General features: G+C 43.5%; 1 protein-coding gene across 2 annotated transcripts in view; it reads left to right on the forward strand.

Annotated features, from left to right (window-relative positions):
• Nucleotides 1–2,566: 2,566 nt before the first annotated feature.
• Nucleotides 2,567–14,094, forward strand: part of LOC126183422 (organic cation transporter protein) — a 674,060-nt gene continuing 662,532 nt past the window's right edge. For both annotated transcript variants that reach the window (XM_049925375.1, XM_049925374.1), the window contains exon 1: nucleotides 2,567–2,645. In XM_049925375.1, coding sequence (XP_049781332.1) covers nucleotides 2,603–2,645 — 43 coding nt within the window. In that variant the 5' untranslated portion in view covers nucleotides 2,567–2,602. The remainder of the gene's footprint in view (nucleotides 2,646–14,094) is intronic.

Raw genomic sequence — 14,094 nt, forward strand, 5'->3', positions numbered from 1 at the left:
CATTATTCTATCAATTATTCTGTTAATTGTTATAGATTTTTTCTTATGTTTGTTCTTTCGGAAGTTTGGTGCATATCTTGGATGATACCAATCGTATAAACATACTAAACGTCGAAATTCCGAACGCCATGGTCACTGCACGAAGCCAGGTTTGGCACACTGACATTTCTTCGTACGAATCTCACTCGAGAAGACACGTCGTTAACATAGCTGAAGATTTCACGCGTTGGCAGTAATTGCGCCGCAAACTACGTATATAGACTATTGGCCATTAAAATTGCTACACCACGAAGATGACGTGCTACAGACGCGAAATTTAACCGACAGGAAGAAGATGCTGTCATATGCAAATGATTAGCTTTTCAGAGCATTCACACAAGGTTGGCGCCGGTGGCGACACCTACAACGTGCTGGCATGAGGAAAGTTTCCAACCGATTTCTCATACACAAACAGCGGTTGACCGGCATGCCTGGTGAAACGTTGTCGTGATGCCTCGTGTAAGGAGGAGAAATGCGTACCATCACGTTTTCGACTTTGATAAAGGTCGGATTGTAGCCTATCGCGATTGCGGTTTATCGTATGGCGACATTGCTGCTCGCGTTGGTCGAGATCCAATGACTGTTAGCAGAATATGGAATCGGAGTGTTCAGGAGGGTAATACGAAACGCCGTGCTGGATCCCAACGGCCTCGTATCACTAGCAGTCGAGATGACAGGCATCTTATCCGCATGGCTGTAACGGATCGTCCAGCCACGTCTCGATCCCTGAGTCGACAGATAGGGACGTTTACAAGACAACAACCATCTACACGAACAGTTCGACGACGTTCACAGCAGCATGGACTATAAGCTCGGAGACCATGGCTGCGGTTACTCTTGACGCTGCATCACAGACAGGAGGGCCTTCGATGGTGTACTCAACGACGAACCTGAGTGCACGAATGGCATAACGTCATTTTTTCGGATGAATCCAGGTTCTGTTTACAGCATCATGATGGTCGCATTCGTGTTTGGCGACATCGCAGTGAACACACATTGGAAGCGTGTATTCGTCATCGCCATACTGGCGTATCACCCGGCATGATGGTATGGGGTTCCATTGGTTACACGTCTCGGTCACCTCTTGTTCGCAATGACGGCACTCTGAACAGTGGACGTTACATTTCAGATGTGTTACGACCCGTGGCTCTACCCTTCATTCGATCCCTGCAAAACCCTACATTTCAGCAGGATAATGCACGACCGCACGTTGCAGGTCCTGTACGGGTCTTTCTGGATACAGAAAATGTTGGACTGCTGCCCTGGCCAGCACATTCTCCAGATCTCTCACCAATTGAAAACATCTGGTCAACGGTGGCCGAGCAACAGGCTCGTCACAATACGCCAGTCACTACTCTTGATGAACTGCGGTATCGTGTTGAAGCTGTATAGGCAGCTGTACCTGTACACGCCATCCAAGCTCTGTTAGACTCAATGCCCAGCCGTCTCAAGGCCGTTATTACGGCCAGAGTTGCTAGTTCTGGATACCGACTTCTCAGGATCTGTGCACCCAAATTGCGTGAAAATGTAATCACATGTCAGTTCTAGAATAATATATTTGTCCAATGACTACCCGTTTATCATCTGCATTTCTTCTTGGTGTAGCAATTTTAATGCCCAGTAGTGTAGGATTACTTTATCGGAAACTGGCGCTTTCAACTGATTATGAATCAAGATACACTACAGGAATTTCTCCGGAACTAATTTCACATAACGTTTTCATTTATTTATTTATTCTTTTAAATTCATTCACCATAGATATAATCAGTAGAGGAATAAGGACAACGCTATTTCAATATACACTGGGAAACATTCGTGCAGGAATCTTTTATGGGCAGCGGTAGATTAATGAAAAAAATAAAAGTAACAACCGGGGTTCGAACACGTGGCACGAAAGTGCAAAGCTGCGACGCTACCTACGGTGTCACCATTTCAGTTCAACAATTTGTTCGCTGAAAGGCACTAAAGTATCACGAGAACTTTGACTGTCGTGTTCTCAGAAACAGTGGAGTATGTGCGGTTAATCCGAAACACGTGTGGCGTTATTTTGACCCCTCTTCTACTGGGCGAAGTGTCCGGTAAATCGGGTTATGGCAGTCGCCGTGTGCTCCTCTTTAGTCATGTCGCGCAGCGCTTTTGTGTCTTTGCCGTTGCGCGACTAAAGACGCTGGAAAGGGTTGCATTCAGTTACGTAAAGGAGTGCCATTGAACAGGCAGGCGGATACCACCGCTAGGCTCGTGCTGCCATTAACGCCGCACCTTCAGATGTCAGTGTCGCCCTACGCACTAGTACGTGTGTCTTAACACTACTTCGTCCAGCCTCCGTACGCAGGGTGCGAGATGGTGTACTGTGCATGCAGAGTGAGTAATGAAGACAACGCCGGGTGCATACCGTCGGTAGCAAAGAGCGGCGGTTACTGACGGCAGAGTAGTGGCAAAGACGCCGTCGCGTGGAGGGGGCGGCGGCGCGCGTGCGCAGTGCGGAGTCGGCGGCTGGTCGTGGCTGGCTGCTCCGCGCCGTCGGCCGTCAGTTCGCCAGCAGCTCGCGGCGCAGAGCCTAGACATGGACGTCGACAATGACCTGGAGCAGCTCATGGCGCACCTGGGTGAGTCGCCACTTGTTGCTCGGGCCACCACAACCCTCCCTCACTCCTACTCTCACCTAGGCTGTCGCGGCTCACACACCAGTCCTCAGCACTCGCTTCCCCAGATATAATTTTTTTTCGTAAATCACCAGAAAGAAATTGGCCACGTTTTAGACAGTTTCTTAGGTCTGTGATGCCTTGCATGAAACAATTGCCTTAGTCATGCAACGCTCCACGGATTGTCCCGCGGAACGAGGCCACTTCATTATTGATTTTCTTTATGTAGGAAATCGAGCAGCGAGAGGAATGCGTACCTTTGATGCTGCTTTTTAATGGCACGTGACGAGCACCTACACTGTTCACTACGAGTTCATCTGTAATGAAACACCACTTCGACGAACAGTGGCTCGTCTGTCTACGTATCATTCAATCTCACCGTGATCTATTCCCAAAAGCGTCATAAGTACGAGTAAATACATTGTTGACAGTCAGTGCCTGCAGGAAAAAATGGAAGTTCTTAGTTTTCGATCAAGCGTTATCATTAGTTGCTTCGCCCGTGGTAATCAGTGACGAACATCCACCTACAGTGTACTAAACGCAATTATTTTGCTGTTGTCTTTTTCGCCAAATAATAGTGTTTGAAAGTACCTATATGTTGAATCAGTTTTATTTTGCGGTTAATCGAGTAAAATTTCCTCTGAGATTTATTTTTAATTCGGATAGTTCAGTATAGGAGGAGCGTAATATAAAACTGCGTCCGGTGAAAGAGCGAGTGCGGTATGAAACGAGAGCGAAGAAATGCTAGACAGACTGTAATAACACGCGCTGGCAGAAGCGGGCGGCGTCGCCGGGCCTGTGTCACGCTGTACAGCGTCCGCCTAGGCGCAAGCGAACGCGTCTAGCTGCAACGAAAATTCAACCTGCGTCCCACTGTTAGGCAGCACACGCCATTTCGTGCTACTGCTTTTATTCTGAAGAAAGATACCATTCCACCGAGCTCTATTTTCAAATTGTACTTTATTCGGTGCCACTAGTTTCAAGTGCATTTAAAAACATAGCAAAACACAATAATGAAACGAAAGTTAGAAGATAAAAGCCATACAACTACAGTGGATGAAGTGTTTTCACAAAGTAATTACCTGTAACAGATGTGAATATACAGGTATGAGGAAGATGTATCCTCATCTGTTATAGGTATGACTACTACGTTCATAAAAACTAAAACAATCGTTTTTTTCATTTATGTGCCGATGCCCATAAAAGATTCCTGCACGAATGTTTCCCAGTGTATAATGAAATTCCATTGACCTTATTCCTCCAATAATTATACATATGGTGAATGAATTTAAAAGAATAAATAAATAAACAGAAAACTTATGTGAAATTAGTTCCGGAGAAATTCCTGTAGTGTATTTTGATTCATAATCAGTTGAAAGCGCCAGTTTCCGGTAAAGTTGTAACTTTCTTTCCATTATGATGTGTTGCTCTGTTTTTAGATGCACTTTAAGATGAGTTGGCCGGCCGTTGTGGCCGAGCGGTTCTAGGCGCTTCAGTCTGGAACCGCGCGACCGCTACGGTCGCAGGTTCGAATCCTGCCTCGGGCATGGATGTGTGTGATGTCCATAGGTTAGTTAGGTTTAAGTAGTTTTACGTTCTAGGGGGCTGATGACCTCAGATGTTAAGTCCCATAGTGCTCAGAGCCATTTGAACCATTTTTTTAAAATGGGTTGTTCCCGAAACTAATAGTGCTAAATAAAGAACAATAAAAAAAAACAGCCTGGTGGAATTATGTCTTTCTTCAGATTTATAGAGCCTGTGGGGCCAGCCCTCAAGAAAATGATAACTGCTCTTAGTACTCAGAACGACGTAAGTCACGACTTCATACAGTTTTAGTCGAACGTTGTTTTTGAATCCGCCGTCAAAAGTAAAACACATTGATCCTTTTCCCGCCAAAACTTAATGAGATTCCTCTATTTGCTAAATGTATGGCTGCAGTTTGAGAGATTTTTCAATCAAGTAGGTCAAGTAAAGAACCGTGGCAGCTACAACCTAGACACTCACGTCTCGACTACCTTAAATTTATAGATTCACGTGGCACAGTAGTATGATACTTCTTCAAATCTCCGTCCACTTCTCCTGATTTAACGTTTACATAGTTTCCCTAAATAGATGAAGTCAAATGCTGGGATGGTCCCTTTGAAAAGGACATAGCGGATTTTCTTTCCCGTCCCTCAGTAATCCTGCCGTGTGCTCCGTCTCTAATCATGTCGTTGCCGGCTGGGTATTAAATTGTAGTCTCTCTTCTTTTCAAATTTATAGACGCGGAATGCAGTGTCGTGTGCATACTGCAAATTGGCTCAAAATCAACCGATAGATTTCACATAATTTATTAGAGACTGCGGGATAAACGAAATATACATTTATTTGGATGTAGTAAGTGAAACACAACAAAACAAGAACTTGCGTCATTTGAAAAAAAAAAGACTGTTCTATATTTTTGTCCAGTTGAAACGTTTCATATCTTAACGTTATCCATAAATATGTTCCAAGGAACATATTCCTAACTATAAAGTACTCCACTCATATCGTCTGGGCTGCGGGATAACCTTTCCAGTCATGTTTGGAAAAGCGTTTCTGGTTGCTGTAAACACTCCAGCTCTCCAGAAGAGCGCATAAGAGTGTTTTTGGGGACGTTTTCTGGTCCCGGACGTTACAGTTACCTACCGGACACGAAACAGGCGGCCGCTGTCCATGGTACAGCGGCTGATGAAATCCTTACGCCAGACACTTTCACTTCTCTTCCTCGGAAGCCGAGATGTCGTAGCGCACTGATACTGCAGTTTGTCGCCTCTAGTTATTGAAACTAGCTTTCGCTTAACTGGAAAATGTTTCGAATACACGCGAAACGTCCGTTCTGGTACCTCGAAATTGGAATTTACCAACCTCCTATTACATCATACTATACGACGGGAAGAAGTTAAGATGGAAACGAGTCTTTACCTGCCTTATGGAATTCAGTCAAAATATTCACTTTTCTGCCTTTTCATCTTATCGAAAACATATGCTAAAGTAATTACTTGTAGACCTTCAGTTCTCTCCTCAACATTTGTTAAGTAGTAGCGCTTATTTTGTTAGAAAAGTATTCAAACGGCAACGACTAGGCAATCATCTTTCAAGCGCTGGTGAGCGAGTGCGTTTCTTACGTTGCCATCCCGGAAAGCATCTTGGTGCTTACGGTTTCCCTTTTCTTTCCGTCCACATTGCTGACGCTGTCACACAAGTTGAGCTTTCAAAGTTCATATTATCTCTCTCCGACTCTGGCCTCGGGATTCAGTGGCAAAAGTGTTTTTGGACAGGCTGATTTAATCTGTTCAATATTTGTTCGAATCTCCTAGCGAATGTACAATATAATGCCCTCGGGGAAGCATATTATCTCTAACAGACTCCAGCGTACGTTGTTTAGAACTCTGATGATTCCAATTTTAGCAACATATTTCTAGAAAAAATTGGGACAATTCTAAGGAAAGTCGTGAAATAGGACGGTATGATAGCTGTTCTACTTTTCAATATGCCAAAAGATGTACATAATATGCATAATAATGAGATTTTTCTTCTGAGTTCATTTTCGTAAATGAGCATTCTCTCTAGGTTTCAGTATAATTGTTATAGATCCATCAGATCCTACCAGAGGCTACCAGTCTGGAATATGTTTTCCAACTAACATCTTTCCTCCAGATTCTATCATATGTAGAAACCTTTAAGATAGTAATTGTTTCATCTAAACTTCGTTATGAGATGAAAATCTGAAGCTGTGAAGGCACCCATATCACCACCTCTTTCTAAAGCATAGATGAGAAACAGTCGGGAGATACGTAGCACGACTCAGTAGCATGGTAGTTGTTGTTGTTGTGGTCTTCAGTCCTGAGACTGGTTTGATGCAGCTCTCCATGCTACTCTACCCTGTGCAAGCTTCTTCATCTCCCAGTACCTACTGTAACCTACGTCCTTCTGAATCTGCTTAGTGTATTCATCTCTTGGTCTCCCCCTACGATTTTTAACCTCCACGCTGCCCTCCAATACTAAATTGGTGATCCCTTGATGCCTCAGAACATGTCCTACCAACCGATCCCTTCTTCTGGTCAAGTTGTGCCACAAACTTCTCTTCTCCCCAATCCTATTCAATACTTCCTCATTAGTTATGTGATCTACCCAGCATGGTAGTAGCAGGGTGAAAATCTGGCCTGCCACGTTTGATTTGGAGTATGTACTGTAGATTGTGTGAAAGCCTCAACCTCAACTGTGTAATAACGATATTACGTACGGAAGGCACAACCTTGCGTAAATAAAATACAGTGCCACACACACATCGCATACCTCTGAAACCAAACAAATCAATATTAGAACGTGAAGGTTAGAAGGAGAGGGGGAGAGGGAGAGAGAGAGAGAGAGAGAGAGAGAGAGAGAGAGAGAGAGAGCGTTTCATTGAACATCTAGGCCACAAGAGAATGTCGGCAGTAATCTGTGTTTGAACTCAGTCCTCCTTTACGAGATATATGGAGAACCTAATTAGCACACAGCGACACACTGAGAGTCGGTTTCAATTCCACGGCGTTATAGCACGGTCTTTTGCGTGTAGGCGGTAGCAGCCATACTAATTTAGACTGTGGGAACTGAAGGTACACGTAGCAGTTTGAATGACGGAAAGAGCAGACCAAAAATTCCCTTTCGCCTCTAGATTTGAGTATGGAATTGTTATGAAGACAGAAATATTACCACACTTACAGACAGTACATCGAAAACACGATTGTGGCACCTAGAGAGAATATCTTCTCATAAGACCATTTGATATTGTGCTACGTGATGCTGCAGACTGCATAAAATATTTTACCATGCACATTGAACGGCCCTTACATAATTTTCACAACCCGTTTTATGGTAAAAAAAATTATTTTCGATGCTTAACATCGCAAAAAACTAACTTATAGGTAGGCCGTAATTGTTACTACAGTTGCAGGTAATTTCTGTTTCATTTCATCGCTAGTGCTGACTTCCCATTCAGGCATTTTCTTTGGAAATATTAAACTCATTCAGTCAATGTTCTTGAAAATACGTGATATTTCCTAAGCTTGCGAGTGTGAAGCGACTCATACGTCAGTCGTTAGTATTTACACAAGAAATGTACACCGCCGTATGATGCTGGGTTTAAATGCCACGCTGATGATAAGAAAAGAAATGGTTCATTTGAAGAAATTTTGGATTCTCGCCATATCATAAACTCACATACGAATCGCCAAAACATGCTGGGGGCAAAAAACCTGTACCGAAATGTTCTGACATCCTTAGATTCAGCAATGAAATCAGATCATTAGAAGTTTCTAAGCAAATTTTCGCAAGATACATGGCGTCTCTTTTCTGTGACCATAGTCGGAAATCATTTGACGTGCCGTCTCTGTTGGCCTTACAGGTAACGGAAGGTCAGACAAAAAGAAAGGAATAAAAGGAAGGGAAAAGATGTTGGTGTTACCAAAGAAGCAGCTATGTTGTTAGTACCACAGAGTTCGTGACAGTTGTACGAGAGGATATGAGTATCGGTAAGTTGCCAGCCAAATGAACAGGATCAAAACCGCAACTACACAAGCTTCTTCAGACCTCTCTAGTTAGCCTTATTTCTACTAGAACTACTTCACGATGAGTTTACCATGCTCGGAAGCCGATGCGGCGCTTTACAGTGACTGTCAGCCACCGCTGTGAGTTTGCATCAAGATTCTGAACATCGTGTGTCAGGAAGATGTTCTTACATGAATCCAGATTCAGTGCAACGACCGATTCTGGACACCAGTTGTTATGGAGAGAACGAGTACAAGTACGATTCACAAATTATATTAGAATGTAATGACTACTGCGGACATGTGCTAATGGTCCGAGCAGGTATCATAGCCAACGTATATGATGGAACGTTTTCAGATTTCCTGATTATCCGCAGACCTGGGCAACCGAACCAGTCGTACTACTTAGCTGCTGAAAGCAGCGCTCCCATACATTATCGCTGTGCTGTCTCCAAGCACACTGTGAGCTATTGCTGTGTCGTACATCTACTCATACCGAGCCCAACTCTTTGTACTCGCTAATAACATTCGCGGTACATAGAAGATAAAAAGAAACTGGTTTTCTTAAACATTGAATTTCACAAATTATGTTTCTCTTAGCGGATACTGGGGTAATGAACCGATAACTAAGAAAAAACATTATCAACACACATTTCTAAATCATTAACACTGCATAATATCGCACCAGCAAAACTCAGAACATACTTGTAAATAGAAGCCGACACCAGGCACTGCAGACGTGAGAGCTGTTTTTCTTTCGTCAGATTTACGGGAGCGAAACAGCGGTGTTTGGATAATGTCTACGTGGAGACAAAGGTGGATGACCACCTGTGACCAGAAGAAATGCGCAGGTCCATTACGATTTCAGTCTCTGGAAATTAAACGAACAGGACCACAAGAATAGTAAACTGCTATAACACTGCCTTTATGTAGAACTGGCTGATAGAATTGTCCAGAAAACAGTTTAGTTACGAAATTTCGATTTGATCTCTTCCACAGAATAAACGAAACGTTGTGCACAGTTTCATATCGACTGCAACACATCATCTTGCTAAGCAAAGCCGGCCGCTGTGGCCGAGCGGTTCTAGGTGCTTCAGTCCGGAACCACGCTGCTGCTACGGTCGCAGGTTCGAATCCTGCCTCGGGCATGGATGTATGTGATGTCCTTAGGTTAGTTAGGTTTAAGTAATTCTAAGTCTAGCGGACTGATGACCTCAGATGTTAAGTGCTTAGAACCATTTGAGCCATTTTGTTAAACAAAAAGTGGAAGAGGTAAATGAATATTTTACCTACAAAGTACATAACTGCCAACTCGGTAAAGCAGTGGACAGTTATCTTCATAGTTATTTCTACAAATCGAGACAGCAGACGTTTAGGAAATAACCAGATTGATGTATAGAACTTCCAGCTGTATTTTTGAGAATTACAACTGGAGTGCATCAAGTTACGAAGCATAACACCGTCTGTGTGTGATTCTGTTCCACCATCTGTCACTAGCGACTATCACGCCAATGACCCACGTTCGTGAGACCATGAGCAAATGTACAAAATAAACACAGCTATTGTTAACATAATTTTTTCTCCAATTTTTATCGACATTCTCTCTATATCTGAGGATAACGCGGATCATTTTTGTTCTGCGGTAACGATCTGTGGATGGGGGAGCACGGCCAGTGAGAAGTTCCATGCGCCGCAAACAGTGAAATCGCTACGAATGGTGATTTAGATTTTATGAGATAAAAGATGGGATCGACTGTGGCCTTGCACCTCGATATGCATCTGGAGTAATTTATGCTAAAAACAACAAACTTCAGAGCAGTCTGAATAATATCCAAACACTAAACCTTCGGTCTGAGTGCAGCGTACGGTGACGACGGGCGAAGGTAAGCGGATATGAGGCCCAGTGCCTATGTAATCTGGTAGTTCCTCAAGAGAATACGGCTACAATTTATGTGGTCTTACGTGAAACTGAAAGGTAAAAGGAAAAGGGTTTAGTTTCTCTAGAAGGCTTTGGCAAGGCTGATCATCGACTAAAAATAGAAGCAAAAGTGGTTGGCTCATTTTGTAACACTAGGTGATCTCATTCACAATGTACCAATGATTACAATCACGCTGATCTATTTAAAACACCTTTCAAACGTAGAACGTCATCTAACAAAATAAGAAACACGATAACACTATGCTGTCCCGTAAGATAAGCAGCTGAGCTATGCAGTATAGATAAAGAAGAAATTATCTTTCATTTCAGATCTGGCGTCACACATGGAAGAGTGGTACATCGATATACCGTTAGATTCATTAATAAGTAACCCTGACTTGCTCGTACATGTAGTATCATTTCTATAACGATCTTCAAAGGTTTTGTCCTACTGCAGTGGCAATATTTGTCGTGGTAAACTAGGTCTGGGAGAAGCAAATGCTACTGTGTCCCTGTCTTCTAGCTATACATACAGTACAGACTTCACGTTATCGCGCTGTTGATTAATTGTCTAAGTAACTGGTTGTAGAAAAGAAGTGTTCACACATTACATTTCGTCTCGTGCTCCTCTGTCTGTTCAGCAGGCGGGACCCCCTTTACGCATCTGTATGGCTTGTATACTCTGTCTTCTGGATAGCGTCGTAGGCACAGTGCCGACTTTGTTAATGTATAAGTGTGAGTGGTACTTATTTTGTCGTACATTTCCAATAGAACAGGCATCGCTCAAATATATACATTTCTGTAAGAGCGCGACGGCTTCTTGACGCTTGTTTCTGTACGGATGCACACATATGGTCCAATCTCCTACGGGAATCAATAATTTGCGAGTATGGGACTAATGGACGAGGGACGCTGCGTTACAGGATGCATTAAGATGGAAATTTGAGTGGTAAGGGACCGTGTCCAGATGGCCGAAACAGTGTCGGAGGGCTTGCTGCCCTCTGTAGTAAAAGAAAACGAGTGAAGTATTCAGCGATTAACATGGAGGAATGTCACGTGACGTCCACCCAGACCAAGCGCCGAGAACAATGACGAAGAAAATGAAGTTAACACAGCGGTTAAGATAACCGCTCACGAGAAGCGGGAAATTCGAGTTAGAGTCCCGGTCCAGCAAAAACTTTCAACTTTCACCATTGCTTTACCGCAGTTCCCTGTGCGGCTGAGAGTCACGTCCCACTCATTCCTTCCCATTCTTTCCCTGTTCTCCATGTCATACAGACATCGCTTATGTTAGACTCAAGTTTATCGATTAGAAAGATGGGTTGGTAGCAACGGAGTTTCAAACAAATGTGGACTGTTAGATGCTGATCAGGATCGTCTGCATTCACTGCTCAGATCAGTTTATCATCACCACTCTTTGCCATTAATGTTTTTGAACAAACATCATTTTATAGAAAAGAGCATGGGCCAATACGCCATGTAGCATGGATGGCATAACTCCACCAACAAATTCTCGGATGCTGTTCAGGGATATTTGCAGAATATTTTGATGTAAGGGATCTGTGGTATTTGGTGGATAATTACAGAGTGGTAACGTTATTATGATTTATTCCATTTGTTACCCCGGATTACCTATGTTTCCGTGAAAATACTTTTGCAATAGTGAAAAAACCTGTAATATGCAATCACAAAAATATCACAAAACACGGAGTGACGAAACAACCCTCAGACGAAAAACATTCTGGTTAATCACAGCTTGTTGAAAACATTTTGTCAGGGTACAATCCAGTAAGTAACAGAAGTATTTTGTTCAAAATGTCAACCACCATGATGACGGTAGGGTGTACAGCGTGCACCATCGGCCGTCTTGCACGCTCAAGAATCCCAGGAGTTTACAGCACTACTTTCGCTGCTGCGACAATCCAAGCAGCCAGGCACAGTGAGTTTCGGCAGGAGTCTCGTCAGCTGTTCTCCTCACGTGTCCGATAAAGTAGAACTCCATTTGCGTCACGTCTGGCGACCGAGCAGACCGTGTAACAGGACCACCGGGAAAAATGCATTGTTAAAACTTCCTGGCAGATTAAAACTCTGTGCCGGACTGGGACATTGGCCTTTCGCGGGAAAGTGTTCCACCGCCTAAGCTACCCGAGCACCAATCATTATCCGCGCTCTACAGAGCGAAAATTCATTCGGGAAATCCATTGTTGTTCAAACGAAATACAATTTCTCCGTAACAATTCACAGTAGACCACGGGTCCCTGATGCCATAGTGCCTAGAAAATATCCCCGAACATTTCTAAAATTTTGTCAGTGAAGGTCGGGTTCACTTTGTGTAGCCAAACCAGCGATGGACGAAATGATAGACACCGTTTCGGTTGATGACAACTACTGTTTCATACACTTTCTAGTCGATGCTTTTTGTCAGAATACCTTTTACTGAATGCATCCGAGGTGCAAAGATTTCGCCTATCTGATAGCGTGTAACTCTTTCCTTCTTCATAATACCAGAGAAAAAGTGTCGTGCCATGGACTCCGCGAGACGCTGAAAGCTGTGGGGGGATATCCGATATAAGACCTCTCAATTGCTGGCAACAACAGGTGATGGGTTTAGGACGACTCATCCCACTCGTTGGAGTCTCAGATGCGCTCAGTAAGACTGACGTCAGGTGACCTGCAAGAAGGGTGCGTGTCCCTATACTTCCTTGACGTCCATTTGTTGTAGAATCTTGTAACATATTCTGACATCAAGTGTAATGAGATTTCTCGAACAGAATCACCTGCCAACTAGAATGAATACCGGAGACATCGACCAGGCGGAAAACTAACTCACGCTTTTCTCACATGACTGCAGATTCCTCGACTTGCGCCATAGGGTGGTTGGGTTTCGGGTTTCGGGTTCCGCTGGAAGGGTCAGGAGTCCACTACACGCAGGAGGCGGCTACACGGGTAGCAGGGGTTGTGTGACGTGGACTGGGCGGTGTTTTAGGTTAGAGGGTCCCGGGAAAACTCAAAAAGGGCTTCAGTCATAAAGGGTGCAGGCCGAACACAGGAAGTACATAGGTATACAGGAACCATCGGTATAACAGTTGTAACTTGTCGTACCTGTGTTGGGAAAGTACTAGAGCTCCAAGCTCTAATAGAAAGCACTGATGCTCAAATCATTAAAGGCACTGAAAGCTGGCTCAAGCTGAAGATATGTCCAGTCGAAATTTTTGCGAAAAATCTAACACTGTTCCGAAAGGATACGCTAAACGAGGTTGGTGGCGTGTTTGTTGCTGTTAGAAGTAGTTTATCTTGTCGCGAAATTGAAGTAGATGGCTCCTGTGAGTAGTATGGGCAGAGGTCATTCTTGGCAACTGGAATAAAATAATAATTTGATCCTTTTACCGACTTCCCAATTCAGATGATACAATTGCTGAAAGGTTCAAAGGAATTTCAAACACGTACCCGATTCATACAATTGTAGTTGGTAGTGACTTCAATTTACCCTCGATGTGTTGGTGAAAATACATGTTTAATTCCGGAGGTATGCATAAAACGTCATCCGAAATTGTCCTAAACGTATTCTCTGAAAATTATTTCGAGCAGTTAGTTCATGAGCCCACGGGAATAGTAAACAATTGTGAAAACGCACTTGACTTCTTGGCGGCAACAAATAATCCGGAGCTAGTAACGAGCATCAAAACGAATACAGGGTTTAGTGAACACAGGGCTGTCGTAGTGAGACTGAATAGTGTAACCCACAAATCCTCCAAAAATAAACGAAAAATATACCTACTCAAAAACGCAGATAAAAATTCGCTTGACGCCTTCCTGAGAGATAATCTACACTCCTTCCAAATTAACAATGTAAGTGTAGACCAGACGTGGCTTCAATTCAAAGAAACAGTATCGACAACAATTGAGAGATTTATACCGAATAAATTAACAAACGACGGAGCTGATC

Source organism: Schistocerca cancellata, chromosome 4 (assembly GCF_023864275.1).
Source record: "Schistocerca cancellata isolate TAMUIC-IGC-003103 chromosome 4, iqSchCanc2.1, whole genome shotgun sequence".
In the NCBI taxonomy this organism is placed as follows: Eukaryota; Metazoa; Arthropoda; class Insecta; order Orthoptera; family Acrididae; genus Schistocerca; species Schistocerca cancellata.